This window comes from Moschus berezovskii, chromosome 1, assembly GCF_049115385.1.
Source record: "Moschus berezovskii isolate FMDL1 chromosome 1, NW_MosBer_1.0, whole genome shotgun sequence".
NCBI lineage: Eukaryota > Metazoa > Chordata > Mammalia > Artiodactyla > Moschidae > Moschus > Moschus berezovskii.
In genome coordinates this window covers 140,794,051-140,817,453 of record NC_142460.1, presented here as the reverse complement: position 1 = coordinate 140,817,453, position 23,403 = coordinate 140,794,051, and the positions used below count along the sequence as shown (strand labels likewise).

The 23,403-nt window shown below is 46.7% G+C and overlaps 1 protein-coding gene across 1 annotated transcript; it reads right to left on the bottom strand.

The window, feature by feature from the left end:
- Window positions 1-451: 451 nt before the first annotated feature.
- Window positions 452-20,534, bottom strand: SIAH2 (siah E3 ubiquitin protein ligase 2). Its single transcript, XM_055411723.2, has 2 exons — window positions 19,515-20,534; window positions 452-2,022 (listed from the first exon to the last, which is right to left on the bottom strand). The coding sequence occupies exons 1-2, from the start codon at window positions 19,932-19,934 to the stop codon at window positions 1,465-1,467; spliced, it is 978 nt and encodes a 325-aa protein (XP_055267698.1). The 5' UTR covers window positions 19,935-20,534; the 3' UTR covers window positions 452-1,464.
- Window positions 20,535-23,403: the final 2,869 nt, after the last annotated feature.

The window sequence follows — 23,403 nt, the reverse complement described above, 5'->3', positions numbered from 1 at the left end:
CTGATGCCATCAGGCCACTAAGGGAAGCAGTCCATCTTCACCGGGCATTCGAGGCTAAAACCGTGAATTCCTTTGAGAGTTCAGGGTTGGGATCAAGGGAGTGGGTCACCTCGGCTCAAACCCAGTGCTCTGGACATCACAGCCAAACCTCTTCCAATTCTGTAAACCACGAAAAGTATTCTCTGTCCACAAGCCCTGGCACTGTCAGGCAGAAAGAACCACTCCAAGGAGGAGACCTGCCACACCTGTGACACTCCGTGGTTGAGAGAAGTGCATTCACCCAGTGGTGCCAGCGATCTGTGCTGTGGTCTTGGACAAATGCCTGCTTTTTCACACAGAGACAGTGAGAGCTCCAAGGGGTGCTCGGGGTGAAGAGGTGAAGCTTCATGGCACCTGCACACAGTAGATACCCAGAAAGTATGCATTATCCCACTCAAGATGAAGCAGAATATTCATTTTTGAAAAATATTTATTAAAAAACTAAAGTGAATGTGGAAAAAAAACCAACAAACCAAACCCAACACATACCTTTAAATAGCAAGCATATGACACTGGTTATAAAGCTTTTCCAACTCTACTGATCTAGTCTTTCCCACCATCTAAGTTAAGGAGGGCCTCTGAGGGAAGCCAGGTGTAAACAGGTCATTTGTACTAGTGACGAGCAAAAACTAACTACGTGAGAGCTATCAATGGCTACCCTTCTTGCTTTCCTAGGCAGTCCCTCCCAAACACAAGAGAGTGACTAGATCTCAGGACTGTGTTTGTGGGGATCTGTGGTTCTTGTTTTAATCTGGGAGTGGGGGTGTATGTGGATGAAATAGTAGAAAGACAAATCAGTAGAGGGTAATCAGAAAGCACCTTTAAAATCTGGACCCTTTCCCACAATTAACCCAGTAATTCTCAAACTTTACTGTTGGAAATCATCCCCTGATGAGACTGTTAAATTCACAGGCTCCCCAATTTGCATGTTTCAGATAAGCACTCCATTGATTCCGTGCACGCTGGTTAGCCATCCAGTTTGAGAAACACTGTTTAAAATGTAGTAAAACAATTCCTACCTCCTTAAACACAAGGTAAAAGCAAAGTTAAGGACTCTGCTGACAGTCACTGTGCTTTCGTCAACTTGGAGGGACCAATATAGGGAGGCAGGAAGGAGCCTCCAATTCCTAACAAACATCCTGGTCTTAGAGGAGCCCGAGCAACCTGTCAGGTGCTGTTCAGGAAGGAAGTAAAATTTAATAATCAAGTTGATTTCCGATCATAGGGTGGCCTCCAAACGACTAACCGGCCAACCTCCTCTGTCCCGGTTTAATGAACTTCGTTGGGCCAGTGCCAGATGGGAAGCTGCCGTTCAGACAGGACACGGGAAAACTGTGGGTCCTGACTTGTGAAGACATTGTGAATAAAACACCTATAAAAGCCTTTATTAACCAGAGAGCGCCACGCCCAAATCATGTCGGTGCGTCACGGACAACATGTAGAAATAGTCACATTGATGCCAAGGTTCCCGTTATCTGCAAAAAGATGCGCTATGGCTGTGTCGAACACCAGGCAGTCGCTGTTCATGATGGCTGCGGACACGCCATCGTGGATGGACCGGGGCGTGGCCTCCCAGGTCAGTCTCCTCCGGTTCCCATTCAGTTCCAGTCTGTAGGCGAAGTTCTCCGCCTGCTTGCGAGTGCCGATGAGCAGGACGATGGCGAAGAACTGCTGGTGGCCCTCATACTTCTCTTGTTTCTCCAGCACCAGCATGAAGTGATGGCCGAAACACGACTGCATCATCACCCAGTCCACAGCTCCTGGCAGGTTAATGTCTGTGGCCAGGAAGACGATGTCTTCTCCCTGAAGGGTGGTGATGCTCTTGTGGGCGTGCATGAGATGGGACATCACGGCTTCCAGGGACCCCTGCCACTTGCAGGAAGCACCAGGACAAGGGCAAGAGTAGGGACGGTATTCACAGATGTCTTCATGCTCCGGCTTCTCGGTGTGGTGCAGGGTCAGGGAACAGCCCGTGGTCGCATACTGCAGGGACAGAAAGCAGCACAGTGAGACCCTGGGGGCTTCCTCCACCTCTGAGGCTGCAAACCTCAGGTTCTCCAGACTTAAACTGCATTTTTGTTTCAACTACTTTCGCTCCAGGTGAGTTAAATATTGCAGACTGAAAAGTCTCAGTGCCTGTTCATCCTCCGCACCGCCACGCATAAGATCAGGGGCCCATCCCGGCCAGGAATGAGCTGCATTCCCGCCCCTGTTCCAACATTGTTGAAAACGTGAGAACTCAAGTACTCTTTAACAAATGTTGCAAACACAATTGTGAAGCCAGCCCTAGAAAAACCTGGCTTTCCCCTTATTTTCTGTGAATTTAAAGAGTTTTAAAAAAGAATTTAGAATTGCTTGTGTGCATTGAGTGCTAAGTCACTTGAGTCGTGCTTGACTCTTTGTGACCTTATGGACTGTAGCCCTCCAGGCTCCTCTGTCCATGGGATTTTCCAGGCAAGAATACTGGAGTGGGTTGCCATGCCCGCCTTCAGGGGATCTTCCCAACCCAGGGATGGAACCCACATCTCCTGCGTTGGCAGGTGGGTTCTTTAGCACCATAGAACTGCTTAGGGGTAGGACAAGGATGAATGTCATCTTTGAACTAGCTTTCACTGACAGTTTTGCAGATGGTGTAATTCCCCCCTGGTGGCCCCATCCACTGCTTCCTGGCTCCGACTGTGACCAGCAGGTGGGCTGTGGGAAAGCTGCCCTGCGGCCCCCTGGTGGAGGGGGCCGTGCTGGTGGAGTGACCAGCCCAGTGCAGAAGCGGGCTGGAGACCCCGCACATTGCCAGAACCGGGACCTTGCCCTCTTCACCTTTTACCCCCTGCCCCAAGGGTGGGCTTTGGACATACATTTTTTAGGAAAAGAAATCACATTCAAGAACTCAAGGGACTGTTCAGTTTGGTTCCAGCCAAGGAGCTTAAAGTGAGAAGGGCCTCGCTCTCTTCTCAAAGTCCGCAGGACTTGCCTCGGACTCCTTCCTCAAGTCCCTGTGTTCATCTCATGACCAGGTAGTCACGAGGCCCGGGAGGAAGGGGAGCTACAGTGGGCGCTTGTCCTAGGCGGATTTCCTGGCACAGTCAGTCTGTCCTTCAAACGCTGCCTTAATAGGGTGGGAACAAAACCGTTTTCTCCCTGCACATTCCTGATGGATAAATCACATCTATTGCAAGAAAAGACCACACCACAGGAATTAAGACTCCTGTACCCAAACTTCATGAGAATGACCCTGCTAATTCCTGGACACCACATGGAGAATGAGTCCACCAGCAGACACTTGCTCAGAGGACTATGGTGTAGTTTTGTCAAGAATAAGGAAACCTGAATGACCTCTTCAGCTTGAAACCAGAAGTCAGCTTGATCCCCCTCAAGCCCGGAGTGGCAGTATACCATTTGGGTTCCTGCACTTGGATTCCCCCACCCCCTGTTGAGACATGAAGACATCAAATGATGGCAGGGCCACATCAATTTTCTTCTTGGTCCCACTGGGTGACTTGCAGGATCTTCGTCCCCTTATCTGGGATTGAACCCAGGGCCACAGCGGTGAAAGCCCCAAGTCCTAACCACTGGACCACCAGGGAATTCCCCTGCTTCATTTTTTCTAAGATGCTGTGTCCAAGGCTGAAAACACAAAACCGACCCCCACAGCTGTTTCTGCTTCTCCCTACCCGTCCTTAGGGAATAAACCCTTATAAATTTTTTAAATAGGTCAAATTCTGATCTTTGCAGCTGAATTAAATCACTAGCAGTAAGCAGGCCCTGAATGTCTTCTCCTTACAAGACCCTAAGCTGCAGTCACTGAGAAGCAGATATGGAGGAGAGAAGGCCGCCACCACCCTTAGGGAGATGAGTCTCCCCTAATAAGGAAGAAGAAGGTGGCTTAGAGAGAGACATGCAGCTCTTTCTTCCTCCTAAAGTGAATTATAATGGTCTTCAGTAGAAATTGGCAGAAATAGTTCACTGTTATTTATTAATACTTTGCCTGTAGGAACTGCTTATTCATCTTTGAAAACCATGGACTAATTTTAAAAGCATGGGTATAAAACTTAATCAAGAAGAAGGAACAAATTTACTTATCCAGATATATTTATAGTTTGTGTTCCTAGCAATGTAAGGCCCTAAAAAAAAAAAAAACAAATCTCTATTAACTGTGTTTTAAATCCAGGGTGAGGTTCAGAATACAGAGCCTTCTGAAACTCTTCTGTGAATGATGGGTGAGACACTTATGCCAAGTGTTTAAAAACACACATCCAACACAATAAAAATAGCAAAAATTAGCCCAGAACCTGGCCGATTTCTTGGCTGAAACAAACCCTCAATATTTGGATCTGAAGACCTTTCAGAAGGGGCTGTTTACCACAGTTGCCCAGGAATAATTCCAGGAACGAGATGAACTCTGGCTTAGAATGTGCAGAAAAAGTACCACCTGCCCCCTTCCCCAGCCCAAAGCCCCAAACTACTCTAGGTTCACCAAGACAAATGTACAACAAATATTTATCACCAAGCAATCATTTGAGAACTTTGGCTTGTGTAACTCAGGTAGGAATATTTATATTCTAAATTATTGGTTTGCCTTTCAAGTCACATACTTTTCCTTCCACCCAAATATAGAGAACAGGGGACCTCCCCAAATTACACAAATAGACCAGGCATTACTTAGCATCTGTGTGGACAGTGACCTTGTGGGAAAAGATCTTACTGCAGCCTCTATTAACTTAAGTAAATATAATTTTAATGTGTTACGTGCTTACTCTGCTTTTTCTAAACAAGCTGAACTTTAATGCCAATCTGTTCCTTCTCTTTTCCATCATGGGTGAGGGCGGTCTTCATGACCACTGGCGCCACTGTTAGGACAACCGAATTAGAGATGATGGTCTCTAAAAAGAAAAGATCTAGACTTTAAACGTGTGTGCACTCACACGCACACAAACACATGCCCTCTCGTGCCACATCTGATACTTGTGACAGTCTCGCCACTGTTCTGGAATGATGCTCTTGTCACTACATTGGCAGTGCTCTTGCAGGGATCAGAGGGCTGCCTTTGGGGTCTGCAGATCTCCTGAGACAGCCTGTAGAATGGTTTAGGGGCCTCTGAGGAGCAAACCCAAATTGCCTGGGTCCCTGGGCTTGTGTCTTCTCAATAAGCGCCAAGGGTTTCTAAGGGCTGCCACCCTCTGTGGTGCAGATCCTGCCCCTGTGGTGTCTGCTGTCAGAGTGGCTGTACCATGCAACAATAAACAGCTCGAACACATCAGAAATACAGGTACCTATGCAAAGGAAGAAGGGGGAGGCAGGGGTGACAGGTGATTTCAAAGTGGAGCCCGGTTGACAAAGCGGGGTATGGGAAGCCTCACGGGGGAGGAGGCAGATTGTGGAAGGAATAGTTCTATCTGGTTCTAGCACGGGGTGAGCGGAGCATGCATTGGGGACAAAACATAATGAGCAGGCAGGTCCAGGTTCCGTCCAGGACGTTATTGACAGTTTAGTTCATTTCCAGGGTTTCTCTGCAGCAGCACTACTGACAAAGAGCAAATGCATCTTGGTTTGGGGGCTGTGTTGTGCTCTGGAGGGTGTTTAGTGGCATCCCTGGCCTTGAAGATGCCAGGAGATTCCCCTCCCCACCCCCACGTGGTGACCACCAGAAATGTCACCAGGCATGGCCACACGTTTACTGGGTGGCAAAATCACCCGAGTTGAGAGCCCCTGATTTCAGTGAGTGACACAACCTGGCTGTGCAGGCACACTCCCAGGCATGAGGAGGGGCCACAGCAGGAAGCTGTTCTGGCTGGTCACTGCCCTGCCCAGCGGGTGCCACCCGGGACACTTCAGGAAATAATCCAGCCACCACACACAGCTAGACCTCGATGGCTTGAGCAGCATGGATGGAGGCTGGGGCACTGGTTCCACCTGTTTTACAGAATGACTCATCCCACCCATGTGGTCATCCATGGCCACACCAGGGTCAGAGCCTTGAGTGTCTGGATCCTCTGTGGATCTTTCTCTGAACACAGCAGCTTAGGGGTCAGACAAAGAACCAATCTTTTGCAGAAAAAGAAATTGGCCTTGATCTCCCCACCTGAGGCCTCCCAGCCTACCACCCAACATACACAAAACCCAGGGTTCAGAGATATGCTGTTTCTGGAAACTGGTTCAAATATAAACTTCTTCCTGGTTTGCAAGGAGAAAAACAGCCCCAAACGTGGCTATCCCTAAGGAATGAGGCAGCAGCACATCACAAACAAGTAACCAGTAATTAGGCCCTCCCTGCCTTCTCTGGCATCTGGAAAGAAAGTCCTGAGGCTTCCCTCCTCTCGCTCTGGCCAGGGCCTGCCCACCCGGCGGAAGGGTTCAAAGGATGCCCGTTTTTCTTGAGACGACTGGTTCTTCAAGGCACACACTTGTCTCTGAGATAAAGTACCTGGGCTGCTTTGCAGAGGGCTGCCTGCGGCCTGGGACACATCTGCAGTTATAAATAAGATTTCCCCCCCAGGAAATATCTGCTCATCTCCCCTGGGGGGGTGGGCAGGAGGTGAGATTTGCTTTAAGTAAACCCCTCTTTAAGCTGGGGGCCAGGGGAGGCACGACCACACACACAAGCCCAAAGCTAAAGAAGAATGCACGGCAGGGGGAGAGATGGCCCAGCAAAGCAATGTTGAAATAACACTTCTGACTTTTCCTTTAGAAATTTTTCACGTTGCGATGGCTCAAAAGTCTTGTGCAAACACATTCTGCCCCTGTGAAAAGGGGACAGAGGACCCTGGTGCCTCATTCTGATGTCTTTGCAGAAAGCAGTAAATAGTGCCAATTCTTTCCCTGGACATGGGGTTTGAAGGTGGTTTTATTTAAGCTGGAATTTAGACAAGGTTTTCTCCTTTTTGGCACAGAGACCCCTTGACACACAAATACACATGACAAGGTACGTCAGAAACATAGTCAAACACTAGACACCTGGTATTTATTCAAGAAACACAGGCATATTATATTTGTTTAAGGAATAAGTATATAAACGGAATTCTTAGCCTGGGTGCTAGTGAAGATCGTGGATTCCATGACTGGTTTAGAACAAGTTTTTTCACCTATTAAATTAACTCTTAGAGTCCAGGCAATTTAAGGACGATTTGCTGAACTCTCAACAATCAACAGTCAACGACACTGGAGGCACTGGGCACCAACCAGGTCCGTCTGGGGACTGTGACGTAACCGCCTTGCTTCCACCTGCTTACCTCCTGGGAAACAGTGGAGTGTATTAGCAGATTACCTGCCAGTACCTCAAATGAGAACATCTCAAGAAAACAAAACATAATAGATACTTGCTGGTGATGCTTATAAACTTCTTCAATTAGACCCAAGAAATGACCTTGTTTTGGGGAAGCAAAAGCAAACTGCACTTTCTTTCCATCTAAATAAGCTGTAAGCATCACAGGATGCACTCGGATGACCAAACGTCTGACCCTGGACTGGGAAACCGAAACTGCTACAAAGGGCATTACTGGGGCAACCACTGAAATTTGAATATGGACTCAGGATTAGATAAGAATACCCACGCCATATCACATTTCCTGATTTTGATAACTGTACCATAATTACATAAGAAAATGTCCTTGATTTTAGAGGAGAAACACAGGGAAGTACTTAGGGATAAAAGGACAGGGTGTCTGCAGTTTCCGTGTAATATATATATATATACGAATGGAGAGGGCACAAACAATAAAGCAAGTGGAGCAAAAAGCAGGTAACTGGTGAATGTGGATAAAGGCCATATGGGAAGCTGCACTATTATTGCAAGTGTCATGTAAATCTGAAATCATATAAAACAATCCAGAGGGACTTTCCTAGTGGTCCAGCAGCTAAGACTTTGCACCCTCCAGTGCAGGGGGTCTGGATTTGATCCCTGGTCAGGGAACTAAGATCCCATGTGCCACACCTAAGACCCGGCACAGCCAAATACATAAAAATAGAAATTAACAAAAAACCCCAGAGACTAAGCATATTCATCCTTCTGGGGTAGAGATTCTTTTTGCAGATCTGAATGATTATTGTGATAGTTTTTTCTTTTTCTTTTTTAAAGAAAATATACTTTAAACTACATACTTGCATGTAAATGCAACTAAACTAAGTTTATCTTTTATTGGAAGCTCTTGGGATTCATTTTAGTGAACCAATAAAATGTGGCAGTGAAGACATCAATTGTTATAATTACCAACACTTTTTGACCCCCTCCCCACCCAAAGAAGACAGAGCCTTCTCTGTTGCTCCTCGGATCCTTCCAGAGGTTTGTGGGCACCTGACAGATCTATGGCCCTGGACGATGGTTTCCAGGTTCATGATCCACCACCCTTAGTGCTCCCTGGGAAACTCCTGTTTGCTTCCAGACCACAGGAAGAGGAGCTCCAGGTATGAAATGTACCTGCACCCCTTTCATAAACAAGTAAACCCCTTTTACAACTGGGGAGGTGACCCCATGAATGGAATCAGAGTCAGTTCAATGGGAAGGATGGATCCTGAGAGTTTAACAGGTATAATCAGCAGACGATAAAAGGCTATTGGCTGAAGTCTCTGTTTCTCAACATTGTTTAGACTTGATCAAGTGGGAGCTGCAGCTAAACCTAGTCTAGACCCATATAGTGGTAAAACTTGTATCTTAACCAGCAGTTACACCTAAATTTTACCACTTTCTTTAAAACGTTTTAATTCTTATCTATGGCTGTGCTGGGTCTTCGGTGCTGTGTGTGAGCTTACTCTTGCTGTGCAGAGTGGGGGCTCTTTGCTGTGGCTCACAGGCTTCTCACTGCAGTGCCTTCTCTTCTTGCGGCTCACGGGCCCTAGGGCACACAGGCTTCAGTAGTTGTGGCTCATGGGCTCAGGAGCCGAGGTACATGAGCTTAGTTGTTCCGTGGCATGTGGGATCTTCCCGGAACAGGGATCGAACCCGCCCGCATCCCCTGCGCTGGCAGGTGGATTCTCAACCACTGGACCAGCAGGGAAGCCCAGTTTTACCACTTTCTAACAGGACTTCTAGCAATCCAAGCTAGCTCTTTTGTGACTACAATTTTTTTTATCTTCCCCCCCAAAAATCACTAAATGATCCCAGGTTATTTTCCAATTAATTTATGGGTCTGTTAATTTTGCTTATTGACTTACTGATTTATTGCCTGCTTCTTGTTCACCCACTATTTATTGGTAGATGAATAAATATTAGGTTTATCTGCAAAAGATGATTGCTTTCCACCATGTTACTTTTACTTTAATTAAGTCTTACTTTGGAACTTAGAATTAAAAAATAATTCAATAGATCTTGAGACCATGTAAGAAAAAAATGTACGTCTTAGATTTCATTCATTCTGGGTTGAATGACTCCTGTAGTTTTTGACCAAGGCATTTCACATACTTTATTTACATAAACTATTCGATGGGGGTGTTTCTAGCTTTTTTGAAACCTTACTGAGATGGGGAAACAGGATGCTGTTGTCATTCTGATGGCTGTATGTCACTTTTGCTTACAGTGTGTTTGCAACCACTGGTAGAGTGGCTGTGATTGGAACTCAAGTAACCAGTGTCTTGTGTGACCTTGGATTGAGCCTGCCTGCCCTGTCACCTCTGAGTGGGTCTATAAAACTACCTGCCAAATAATCAGCCCTTGACTGTTATTACCAGTGGAGAAGTTCAGACTTGAGCAGCAGGAAGAAATGACATCTCTTTTTGTGACTTCATTGTAATACTCCCCCTGCATCTATTTGTTTAACATCTTTCCTCTGAGAACCTCAGCGGATTTTCACTTAAATGGTACATTCCTCACCTCTGCTATGAGGTAGTGCAAAGACATAATTATCAGAGTGCAGTCTTAGTTTCACAGATAATAGTATGAGAAGACAGTGTCACTCAGTACCCAGACTGTCAAACACTGGTGAGGCTAAGCAAACACTGGACTTTATAAACTTTCTGGAGAAGGCAATGCTAATGAAAACCTTGGGCTTAAAAATGCTCCTTTTTGCCTAAGAAAAAGTCAACAAACTCCATGTGGCAGGGCTTTCTTACTGAAGGTGACTTGGAGGAAGAATCCGGCCTCTTATTATCGCAGTCATCTGAGAACATCCTGCTCTTGGGGAGGTGTGTGTGTGCAAGTGTGCCATGTGTGTGCACGTACAAAAACTCCTTGAGATGGCAGGGGTTTCTTTTTAATCTTGGAAGTGTTAAACAAAAGTTGACTTTTGACCAAGTATACCTCTCATCTGACCATAGATCGAGCTAGCAGGCAACACCCCCCTGTGGACTTGGAGAACCAGTTTTGTGAGGTCCCTTCAGAATCTCTGCTGAAGCAAACAAAAGCAGGAGCTGGAGTGAGAGGCTTTATGGACCTTGTCCAGCCTTTCTCAACACACTTCTTCCTGCCAGCATCCCATCTGCGAGATCACATTCACTGCCCTGCCCACCCTTCAAACTCTGCTCCATCCCTCTAGATGCTTTATTTTCTCAAAGGATACAACTGAATTCACAAGAAAGCTGAAGTGACAGGGCCACCAGATTTAGCAAATAAAAATACAAGCAGCCTAGAATGTTCCAGGCAATTATTTATCTGCTATTCAAATTTAACTAGGCATCCTTATTACACCTAGCAGCTTCAGGGGTACCACTGCCATCCCTCCAGAAGCTACTGGGTGAGCCTGGAATGGGAAGGAGATCACCTCAGCCAGGCAGAGGGGCAGCAGAAAAGACACTGTGTGTATAATTACAAGGCACCTTCTGGGGTTTCTGCTCCCAGTGCTGTGTTACTCAGCATGTGGGAATCTTAATTCCCAGACCATGGATCGAACCCATATCCCCTGAAGTGGAAGCTCAGTATTTTAACCAGTGGACCACCAGGGAAGTCCTCAAACTTACAAATTTTGAGCAAATTTCTTAGGGGGGATGTTAACCATGTCCTGTTTCCTTTACAAAGTAATTAGGAGGATAACACAAGATAATGTACCCAGCTCGAACCAGGTAAACAATGTTTTCTACAAGCAATGGCCTCCCAAAAGCCCCATTGGGATATTCCACCCCTTCCTTTCCTGCTCATCCTCCTTAATACAGCTCTGACACCACAACTGAGGGAGGCCTCCAGACTCCTCTGCTCCTACTACTCAGAAGGGCTCTGCTGGCACATCTGTCTCCACAATTAAGACTCAATTTCAGAAGGACGGGGTGGTAGGGGAGGCAGTGGTTGGCTAAGCAGATTTTTTGTAGGAAGAGAGGGCTTGGGGCTGCAGGGTATTCTAAGGCAAGGGTGGGTCTGATGAAAAGTTAATGGGTAATCAGGAAGAGCCAACTCTGGCCTGATGTTACATAAGGGAGAAAAAGCGGGCACTAGCATTAAAGCAAAAGGATAACACCCATTGCTGGTGATGCTGGAGAGAAGTGGGCATTCGGTGTCCATTTGATTCTATGTGAAAAAGCAGTTTGGCTTTATGAGCAAAAGTTGATTTCTGCACATGCTCTTTGTTCCTACCATTCAACTTCTAGGAGTTTATCATTAGGAAATAATTATTTTCTTACAGGGATTCAGTTAGGCAGTACTTTTTTTCTTAAAGCACAATAAGAAAACAAAATGATTTAAATGACCACAAACAGGGGCTTGATTAAATAACTCTGATACATTCATAACCAACATCATGTTCCATAACATTCCAGAGTTAATGGAATTGTAATACTATATAGTCATTAAACAGGATCTTAAGGAATATTTATCAGTGTGGAAAAGCAGTCACAATGTATTAGATGAAAAAATAGGTTATGAAATAGTGTGTGAATTTCATTTTACCTGTTTTTCATTGTTGTTTTTTTTGTTGTTGTTGCTGGTCTGTAAGTTTTGATGTAGAGCTAAGTTTTGATGTAGAGGTAAGTTTGCAAGGACATGTGCAAAAATGGTGTAGTGGTTATTCTAGGTGGGCAGGATTATAGAAAATAGTATCAAATTAAAATCTCCTGTATGTTCTACATTAAAAAAAGATCATAACTTTTAAAAACAAAATATATGCATAAAAAAGTTGCCTAATCTAAGCAGGTTTTCCCTTCTAAAAGCATTAAAGAAATTTTTTAAAACTCTCATCACTGAAAAACCAATGCCAGAGCCAACATACCTAGCTCTATGGAAACCCTATAAGACTAGGAATAGGGAAGAGAAGCTCGATGGGAGAACTGATGGGAGAAAAAAAGATTTCTTTTTTTTTTTTTAGGGCTTCCTTGATAGCTCAATTGGTAAAGAATCTACCTGCAATGCAGGAGACCCTGGTTCAATTCCTGAGTCGGGAAGATCCCCTGGAGAAGGAATAGGCTACCCACTCCAGTATTCTTGGGCTTCCCTTGTGGCTCAGCTGGTAAAGAATCTGCCTGCAATGCAGGAGACCTGAGTTTGATCCCTGAGTTGGGAAAATACCCTGGAGAAGGGAAAGGCTACCCACTCCAGTATTCTGGCCTAGAGAATTCCATGGACACAGTCCATGGGGTCACAAAGAGTTGGACACGACTGAGCAACTGGACCTGACCTCAGACTCCAGTCGTTTGCTTCCTGTTAGTTTCTAACTGTGCGCATTTATTTAGTTTTTACTTTGTGCTGGGCACTTTGCATGAATTACTGCCACAATCATCAGCCCATTTTAACAATGAGCCACTGAGGCTTGGAGAGGTCTCCAACGAGTACGGTAAAGACATGTAGGATTGGCACCAGGAGGCTCGAGTAGGGCCTGCCTTCAAAACTACCAGAGTTAAGAGGTGAAGGGGAGGAGGGGAGAAGGAAAGACCCAAAGACACCACCTCCATTGATTCAAAGTTTTGAAATAGGGCCCAGGCCCACACATTTAATACAGGTGTACCTTCCATTCATCTCGACAGCTAAAAACTGGGAAGGGGGTGTATCTCACAGACACTATACAGTATAAAAATGGTTACAATAAAACTTTTACCAAACTGGCAACGAGAATGTCAGTTTCGCAGTTTTTAAGAAACAAATGGAGAATGGATGTGTGGGGCAAAGTTGATGAAATTCTGCTAGGAAATTTTCAGCATCTCTCAAGAGCTTTAGAAAGTATACTCAGGTGAATGCTGGCATTCACTCTGGCACATGTATACCTACTGTGTGTCCTTTTCAGAGTGAGGACCTTACGAGTGTAAATGAGAAATGCCACTGTTCACAAATTTTGTCAGACACACAAGTTGGACAATGAAGATATTTTACATTGAGGTCTTGCTATGGTCATGTGTATACAGCACGTTATATAGGGCTTCCAAGAAAAAAACAAAAGGGGCAATTCTAATCCATCCTAAGCTGGGGACTCTATAGGTCAGACCTGCTGTACCTTTTGGTTTTCGTCCATTGTGGCTGTACCAAAGATCAATCTTAACTAACAATGATTTACTCTAGTTCTAGGACTTGGTGACCTGTGAAAAATCTTTGGCCAACTCTGTGTAGAATCAGCATTAAACTTCCGAGTACTCTTTTCATGCATTCTAGTGCTTCTGTTCTTGATTTTACACTCAAAAGCTGTCTGTTGTCTTCTGGAAAATCTTGAGCCTCACCAGAAACACATGTCGACCCCTGTGCTTGCCAGCACAAGTTTCTATGAGCCAACCCGGTTAACTTCAGCCAGGAATGAGGACGGAAGGGATAACTGATCAGTTCCAAAGTAACTGATTTTGTCTTAGGGGAATTTTTGAGGTTCGGAAGAGATCCCTGAAATGGTTTTGGCAAATTGGCTCATCCCCTCCGACTGTTAGGTGACTGATCACCCATCACCTAGCAACTGCTCTGATCCCACCCACCTTCCATCTGCTTTGGTGACACAGAAGTCCTCGCCAGCATTGCTAATCTGACCTGAGAGCATCCACGAGCTCAAGGTTATCTCTGTTCTTTTTAACTGAAGAACAAACAGATCTAAGGAGCTAGTGACAGGACCGAGATCATAGAAAGCCAGGATGAGAACCCAGTTCTGTCTCCTGACTAGTGCCTTTTCTCTTGAACAGCTCACTGGATTCCAGAACTTTAGGGATGAAAAAGATCCTTGGTATAGTCATTTTGCCCAGCTCTTAAGACATTCAGGTGCAAAGAAATAGACTGACTTGTACAAAGTGTCAAACATCTAGTCAATAGGACAATAGTTCAGGTCTCCCAAAGGCCAGAATGTTGGCATTTTTTCTCAGCAAAACAAAGATGAAAAGGCAGTAAGCTGTAGCAGCCGGGACCTATCAGGATTCCAGAGTTCATATGTTCTCAGAGTCAAATGAGAACTTCCAGGCTCAGTGGATGTTTTCTGAAAGAGAACCAGGTCAGAGGTTGCACCCTGGAAGCTGGAGTTTGGTCTACAGACACGGTTGGTTTGGCCTGCAAGTGCTAGCTTTACATGTGAATTTGGACAATGTTTTAAAAAAAAAATCGAGATATTTAACATTTAAAAAATGCAGATTTCTGACTTTTCTTGAAAAAAATTCAAAGATCTGGCATGGCTGCAATCACATTCCCATCCTGACCAATCAGCCAGAGTTGAGCAAAAGTTGTGGTCCAACTCCCAATCACCTCCACTGCCCCTGACGTCGCTTGAACCCTAAGCTCACATGGCAGATGCCCCTCTCCCTTGCATTACCTGTCCCTGCTGGTGTTTAGGGTTTCTCCCCACTGGACTAGATCAGTCCACACATTTTAACTTTCAACTGGATTATCTGATCTGACTTTAAGATGTTTTTTTTAATGTGCACCATTTTAAAGTCTTTACTGAATTTGTCACAATATTGTTTTTTCTTTTCTTTTAATGTTGGTTTTTTGGCCCAGAGGCATGTAGGATTTTAGCTGCCCAACCGGGGATTGAACCCACACCCCCTACACTGGAAGATGAAGTCTAAACCACTGGACCATCGCAGAAGTCCCTCAGGTTTTTTTTTTTAAAGAATACAAACACCACTGTCACAATCCAACTACAGAGAAGAAGTATCTGACGAGGCTTTCTAGTTCAGTATTTGGAGATAATGCTGCTAGAAGCTTCTACAGAAACCAAAGAAAAAGTGGAAAGAAAATGTCTCATGGTGTAAGAGGGCTGGGGTGTGTGTTAGCATTTCCTATGGTTTTGGAGAGAAATAACTCTTTGCAACTCTATGGATTGTAGCCACCAGGGGAATTCTCCAGGCAAGAATCCTGGAGCTGGTAGCCATTCCCTTCTCCAGGGGATCTTTCTGACCCAGGGGTTGAACCTGGGTCTTCTGCATTTCAGACAGATTCTTTTACCGTCTGAGCCACCAGGGAAGCCCCAAAGAAAAAGTGGAAAGAAAATGACTGATAGTGAAAGAGGGCTGGAGCGTGTTTTAGCATTTCTCATGGTTTTGGAAAGCAATAGTTGGCTGATATTAAACTACACTGTTGAGTGAGGGGCCCCAATGTGTCAGCCTTCACTTCTCCCCCTACATCCACACTCTCCAGAGACGATGGTGAGTTTGTGATAAGGGGACAGGATGTCAAAACTTCTCAGGTGTGGCACAAGCCATAGAATGGACTAAAAATACCCCAGGTGGCAGAGAGCCATACTCTGATAGAGATCCTTTTTGAAAAGGAAATCTGAGCTAACAGTGCATGTGGTGCCCTCTGTCACAGGTGCTGGCAGGACTGTAGCCTTTAATTATGTGACCCCCTCCCTCCAACCATACCTCAGGAAGGAGGCTTTTTGGTGACTCATACCCTGGTTCAGAGGGTAAAGCATCTGCCTGCAATGCGGGAGACCCAGGTTTGATCCCTGGGTTGGGGAGATCCCCTGGAGAAGGAAACGGCAACCTACTCCAGTATTCTTGCCTGGAGAATCCCATGGACAGAGGAGCCTGGTAGCCTACAGTCCACGGGGCCGCAGAGAGTTGGACATGACTGAGCAACTTCACTTTCTTTCTACTTTGGGGCCACTGGAAGCATGAGCAATTTAGAGCTGGATTGCTGGATTGCTGCTGCTGCTGCTAAGTCGCTTCAGTCATGTTTGACCCTATAGATGGCAGCCCACCAGGCTCTGCTGTCCCTGGGATTCTCCAGGCAAGAACACTGGAGTGGGTTGCCATTTCCTTCTCCAATGCATGAAAGTGAAAAGTGAAAGTGAAGTCGCTCAGTTGTGTCCGACTCTTCGTGACCCCATGGACTGCAGCCTCCCAGGTTCCTCCGTCCATGGGATTTTCCAGGCAAGAGTACAGGAGTGGGTTGCCATTGCCTTCTCTGAGAGCTGGACTGAAATCCCCCCAAATATGGGTGTATAAACTATTCCCCCTTACCCCTTGATCTTCCCACCCCCCAAGCCCTACAAAATTCCTCCCAATAAACTTGATAGTCAGCAGCTATGTTGTCTCACTGGGATGTGTCCATCTGGTGACCTCATCCAGTCGGATGATTTTGTTACTGGTGTCAACCTCAGGTTGTGATCTGGAACCTCCGAATATAACCTCAGACTCCAAATCAAAGGATGTGTGCCTTCAGGATGAAGGTTTATGGACTGGTCCACCGTGTGATCTCAAGTCACTTAACTCTTAACCTCTCTATAGGCGCATGTTTCCTCACCTGAGAATAAGAAAGGTAGACTCATAAAAAATAACCCACACAAAGGAGCTGGCATGCAGAGGGCCTCAACAAGCGTTCCACAGAGCCTCCCTTCTCTTCATGGAGTTCTAGAAGCTACAGGTCCTTAGAAGTTGAACAGTCCAATCCCCTCATTACAGGCAAGAACATCAGGCTCTCAGAGGGAGTCTCTCAGGCAAACAGTGGCAGCGCCAGGCAACTCTTGAGAGCTGGCTTCTGGTATTTTACCCAACATGGGTTTTCTCCCATGAGCCAGCCCATGAGAGACTCAGAGCAAGTGGGGACAAGGCAGTCCCTATGACTTCCAGGAGCAAGTGTGGAGCATAGGGCTGGCTAAGCACATCATTGTGTTGGAGTTTGCCACAGGCCTCACTACTCCCTATTGCTCTCAGCCTTCCCAACGAATATTATTTCAGTTGCTTGCTGGGTCTCTGTATCCATCCAAGTTTGATTTATCCAGACTAACTGGCTGAGCTCCCCTGTCAATAGTCTGGATTACTGATCAATCATAGTTGAGGCATGCATATTCCAGCTTTATAAATCTCACATGTATGTATTTACACAAAGTGACGCCCCATCCCCCGCAGGTCACTTTCTAAGCTGGGTTCCCGGTCTGTAGGGGGATGGTTGACCTTGTTTAATTTCATCTTGCAAAGCAATGGCTTTGTCCAGCTACAGTCTTACAGAATGGGACCTTTTTAAAAATCAGTGACATATACAGAAACACTGGATACCCTTGATTCCCAAGAGAACTCTTTAAGACATATCACATTAGGAAAGAATATATACTTCAGTGGGAACAAGAATTCTGTATTCTGAAAGTGAAACTTCACACTTCATATAGCATGTTATAACTGCCCTCATTCTCTAAGGAGCAAGCAACATAATGCTCTTATGGTACTGCTTTAAAAAATAAATTAGGGATAGCTTGTTCAGTCGCTGAGTTGTGTCTGACTCTTGCGACCCCATGGACTGTAGCCCACCAGGCTCTTCTGTCCATGGGATTTCCCCAGGCAAGAATACTGGAGTGGGTAGCCATTCCCTCCTCCAGGGGATGTTCCCCACCCAGGGATCAAACCCGAATCTCCTGCACTGTCAGGCAGATACGGATAGCTGACTGATATCAAATGCTCATTTGTAAAATGTTATTCATCTGAAATAATTTCTTCTGTTAGCCATCAAAGGTCTAGGGGAAAGTGAAGGGCTGAGAAGATGGCTCCCCAGAAACCCTGTGAGGCATCCCCCATCTACTCACTCGGCTTCCACAAAATATCTCAAAACTCAAATATCCACTCTTAGGTCACCAATCACCAAATCTTCCCTTGATCACTAGGCTGCCACTTTGTTCATGACCCTAAGAAAATTTTGAAACTGTTTTGTCTAAATTTTATGACAAACTACTACTGGGCTGGGTGCATTAGTAAGCATTACATGAGGAGTGGTTCAAAGCATGACAATTTATTAAGGTTGACTGAAAACCCACAGCTCAAAGACAAGTTCAAATGCTTATTTGAATATGCTATTTTAAACCCTATTTGTGGCACGACACAGACCAAATTAAATCACTCATTTTACTGACATGTGTCCCAAGCTTCAGTTCTCTGGTGGATTATTTTTAATTTAAAAATAAGCCCTTGCCCTATAAAAGTGAGCAGCAGCAAAGAGAAATCAATGCAAGAAAGCCTAAATGGCCCATGAGGCGCTTTACCAAAAAACTCCAAAAATATTAATGACATTATTTCTAAGTTTAAAAAATGAACTGTATGGTAAAATTCTAGGTTATAAAGCTGCAATATAGATAGATATGTCTTTATCTGTTCGTGAAGATTTTTACCCAAAAGATGTAAACTGATGTTACAGTATGACCGCACAATGCAAAATTATGCAGCCATTTAAAATACAATGAGATAAAGGTAGGCTGCAGACATATAAAAATATGTGTGATGAAACGAACTTAAGTCAGCAAGCTGCAGAAGCCATTTTTGGAGAAAAACTTATGTGTGCATGTATAAACCTTCCTGACATTAACATCTACCATTCTATATTCAGTTGCGGAGAGTGTATTTATACACGGTTAGAAAAAACCCCATGCAGATGCAAACTAAACCTAATACCGGTGGGAAAGGAGGCGAGATGTTTGGGTCTTTCACTTGTCTCGGTGATGTTCCCCCCCTCCCCGCGCTTTTTTTTTTTGCAAAAGCACTGATAATTTTTTAACTAAACAAAAACTAAAGTGGTGGGCTTTAAAGAACTGTAACACAGCTCCTGCGTGCCCTACCAGTTAAATTCCCCATCAATTCTTGTTTTCACCCCACTTAGTAAAATAACACAACTCCTCAGTCCTTGGAAGGCTAGGAGAGGGAAAGGCGTGGCTTACAAGGTTTTCTTGTTGTTGGAGGAAAACAGGCTGTAGGCGCCCTTTTTTTTTTTAGCTACACTCCCGAGGGCTCCCACGTGTCAGGGGTGCGCAGAAGGCAGACTCGGGGGGCAGGAGGAATCCAGTACCAGTCCTTCCAAGCCCAGCGCTGGCGAGGGGTGCGTTTACTTCGCTCCTTTCCCCCCTCCTCTTTCACCCACAGATAGTCAGCTTCTGGGTCCAAGTTTTCCTTCGGCGGCCCAGCTCTACCCAGGCTGAGTACACGTCTGCAGAGTACGCAGGCTCCGGGTGGGGACAGCGTGATCGCGTGCCAATCAGGCTGGGGTCAGTGATCGGGCAGCAGTCGGCCCAGAGCTGCTCCCAAAGTGGACAGGTGGCATGGGGGAGGGCGAACACGGTGTAAACTCCCCCCCCCCCCCGTTAATAAGATAGAAGCCCACTGCCTCTCAGCGCCCGCGAATGGGCTGGGGGACACAGGAGTCCCGGGAGGTCGCCGGGCGGAGGTGCGTGGCTGGCACCTGGGCTTACCTTGCAGGGAAACAGAACTGCCGAGGCCACCTTCTCCATAGCCAGGTTCCTGATGCTGGGCGTCAGGGCGCCCCGACACGTCGGGCAGCAGCTCAACTTCTGGCGGCATTGGTTACAGACCAGGTGCCCGGCCTGGCACTGCAGGATGGGGGGCAGGACATAGTCAAAGCAAACCGGGCACTCGAAGAGCGAGGTCAGCTCGTGGTGCTGCGGAGACACCGGGCCAGCCCCGCCGCCGCCGCCGCCGGGGCCCGAGATCACCGCCGCCGCGGCGGGCACCGCGGACGAGCCGGGGCCCGCAGCCGAGATGGTGGCGGCGGCCGGGGGCGCAGCCGGGGACGGAGCGTGCTGTGGCTGCGGCGGCGGCTGCTTGCTGCAGGGTTTGTTAGCGCTGGGGCCGGTGGAGGACGGGCGGCTCATCGCGCTCCGAACCAACCATGGAACTGCGGGCGCCTGCCTGCCGCGGGGCCGCCGGTGTCAAGGCGGTGCGCGCCCCGCGGGCGGCGGGCTCCGGGGCAACGCCACCGCGCCCAGCCCGGGACCGAGCTACGGAGACGATCGGCGCCGGGCAGGATGGGGGGCCGGACCGCGCTGACGATCTCCGCGGTCCCCGGCGCTCCGAACACCCCTCCGCGCCCCCAAACTCCTCCTCCCGGCGGCGTCGCGGCCCCGAAGCCGAGCGGTGCGCAGAACCCCGGCCCACCCGCTACCGGAGCGGCCGCTGACGCAAGCCCCGGGGGCGCGCGCGGACGTGACGCTTGGACACGTGTGCGGCCGCCCGGGCGCGCGGGGACTGGCAGAACCACCCGGCGCTGGAGCTCCGGCTCCGCCCGACTCCAGCTGGCAGCGCTGGGGACCGCCTAGCGCCGGCGCTTCCTGCCCGGGCTGCGGGCCCGGCCCGCGCCAGTGAGCATGCCCGGCTCGCCGCTGCCGCCGCGCGGGGTCTCCTTTTCCGGGCCGCGGAGGGGGCCGCCCTTCGGCAAGGCGTCGCCTGAGTTCTGTGGCCACACCCCGGGGAGTCACGCTAACGCGTTCCGCCGGCGCAAAGCCGAAGGATAACTTCAGGCGGGGCGGGGGCTTGGATGGTGGGCGGGGCGGGGCGGGGCGGGACGCGGGTGCTCAGGGACAGGTCGGAAAAAAGCGAGAGGTTCCTCTTCCTCGGGTTGAGTCAGCAGCGCGCGGGGGAGGCGTGACCGCGGCCAGGGCGGCTCTTATATCCCGAGCTTTGGGCGGGAGCAGGGCAAGGGGCTCGGGATGGGTCTGCAGCGGGCGCAGGACCTAGTGCTGGGATGTTAAGGATGTGTTTGGACCCCTCTTTGGTCCTGCTCTTCCCAGGGGGAGAGGAGGTAAACTAGTCTTTCACCGTTGGACCTGCCAAAGCCTTCGTTGAACTGAGTTGAGCGTCTCTGACATGCTAGAGGGTCAGGGAGAGAGTTCACGGACAGAGTTAACTAGGAGTTCGAGATTGCCAGAATCTAAGAATGCCAGAAATGTGGCTTGGGTCCTGAAACCCCCGGAAAACAGTGGATGATGCTCCAGTACAACGCATCTTTATCTTTGAGATCCCACGGAAGTCCAAGACTTCGATGGCAGGGTCTGGGTCCTGGTCCCACACACTCAGCCGAAGCCCTGGAATGAGAACCGCAAGTTACCGTGTACGGAGTTGAATTGCTTTTCTGCAGCTTTGACCCACTGACACTAATTGAGGGAATGAGCTTTGTAGCTGGGACTCAGGTGACTCTTTGTAGGAGAGGCAGTGGTAAAGACTAGGTGAAAAATGGGCCTCTGCTTACCATCGGTGTGACTTTGGACAAGTTCTTTATTTCTCTGTGCCTCAGTTTCCTCATTTGAGAAAGTGGAATAAAAACAGTACCTATCTAATGGGTGGGATAGAAAGTGAAGTCGCTCAGTTGTGTCCGACTCTTTGGGACCCCATGGACTGTAGCCTACCACACCCCTGGGATTTTCCAGGCAAGAGTATTGGAGTGGGTTGTCATTTCCTTCTCCAGGGGATCTTCACGACCCAGGGATCGAACCCGGGTCTCCCACAGTGTAGGCAGATGCGTTACCATCTGAGCCACCAGGGAAGTCCCATGGGTGGGATAGTAAGGATTAAATGAGTTTGTTATATGCCAAGAACCTGGCCCATCATAAGAGCTGCTTAAACGTTAGCAGTTATTTTTAAAAAGTAGTATTAGAGGATGTTTAATAATATTACTGAGTATCACTGAATAAAATTTGTCCAAAAAATAGACTGTTAGAAGCCAGAAGAAAGTTTAGGCTTATACACGGTATATAGAAAGATTACATGCAAGGATTTTTTTCATTTGATCTAAGTCTTGAAAAAAATTAATAAGGTTGTTCAATCTTAAGTAAATGTTTCCTGAGCATTTATTATGTACCAGCAGTCACTGTTGGACTCTGACAATGGTTCTAGTTTAGTCTACTAATAGTCGGGGAACAATATGCCAATAGCCAAACACTCATGAAAGAGTTTCAGATGAATAGGTGAGTGTGAGGGGTGGTGGTGAAGATATTGCAGCAGCAGCTAAAGTACATTGAGAGAATGTATTGGGACTTGGGGGCCTAGGGGTGGTACATGGGAGCCTCAATTTGCCTGTTAAGACCTTTACATCAGTGACAAGGGGTAGCCTCTAGGTTTTTGAAAGGCATAGTAATGTGGCTGAGTCTGAGTTTTTGGAAGAGTACTCTGGGAATACAAAAAAAAAATAATAACTGATGTTTATTAAATGTCCACTATGTGCCAGGAATGGATGGTTCTCAGGCCTCTGCAATAATCCTACAGGATGGATACTAATGTTATAATTTCCATTTTATAGTTGAGGACACTGAGACACAGAAAGACTTAATTTGCTCAAGATCACATAGCTGATCATGTTGGAAAAGCTTCAGTGTTTTTTGTTTTTTTCCCTAAGTTTTTTGTTTTTTTGACCTTGGACCTTTTTTTTTTTTTTTTTCTAAGCTTTTTGTTTTTTTGACCTTAGACCGTTTTTTAAATCTTTATTGAATTTGTTACAATGTTGCTTCTGTTTTATGTTTTGGTTTTGTTGATGGATGTGGGATTCTAGCTCTTCTACCAAAAATTGAAGCCATATCCCCTGGACATGAAGGTGAAGTCTTAACCACTGGACCACCAGGGAAGTCTTAGGGCCTTTCTTGTTAAGTACTAATCTATATCCCTTTCAATTATACGGAAAAAACTACTTATAGTCTGGTTAAGTTAAAGTTAGCACACTCAACACAGAAGACAGTTATACAGCCTCTAATAGAGCACTGAATTTTGTGCACTTCACCTAAATTCTTTCCTTAAGCTGGTCATGAGAGGAAAAAATTTAATCATATTGTTTGTTCCATTTTTACCTTTTTATGGCCTAAAGAACACAATAGCGACAACAGAAGAAAAAAAAAAGAAACACCCAGTTTCACATTTATTGGAGAAAACAGAATATTTTCCACTTTTAATTTAAAACCCAAGCAAATGGAATTTATTACATGTTTTCATTCTCTCCACTGCTCAGTGCAGGTGGCTCCCACGCTCAGGTCTTACTAGCTCACTCCAGGGAAGTGAGGTCCCCACCCTCGCCACGTTGATATGAATTTCCACTATTTCAGCCAGCTAGGCCCTGGTTGTTCTAAAAGCAGTTTGGTTTCAGATGGGAAAAGCAATTCTCTGCAGAGAGGATCTGGTTTATTTTTCTAAAAAGACAAAAACAACTAATCTATCCACTCTTAACCCTGGCAGATGCCTCCTCCCATGATACGGAGACATTTCTTTTTGCTTCCTCCTTCACATCATTGCACTTCTGAATAAGTTGAGCAGGGTAATTAAAAAAAAATTGCTGAGGCAGTTGCTGAGCGTGAGGAGGAT

What these genes read in the sequence shown, in the direction of transcription:
- SIAH2 (XM_055411723.2), bottom strand. Translation starts at nt 19,934, where the DNA reads ATGAGCCGCCCGTCCTCCACCGGCCCCAGCGCTAACAAACCCTGCAGC. An exon ending in CAGTTCTGTTTCCCTGCAAG is followed by an intron (nt 2,023 to 19,514) that starts GTAAGCCCAGGT and finishes CTGTCCCTGCAG; the next exon opens with TATGCGACCACGGGCTGTTC.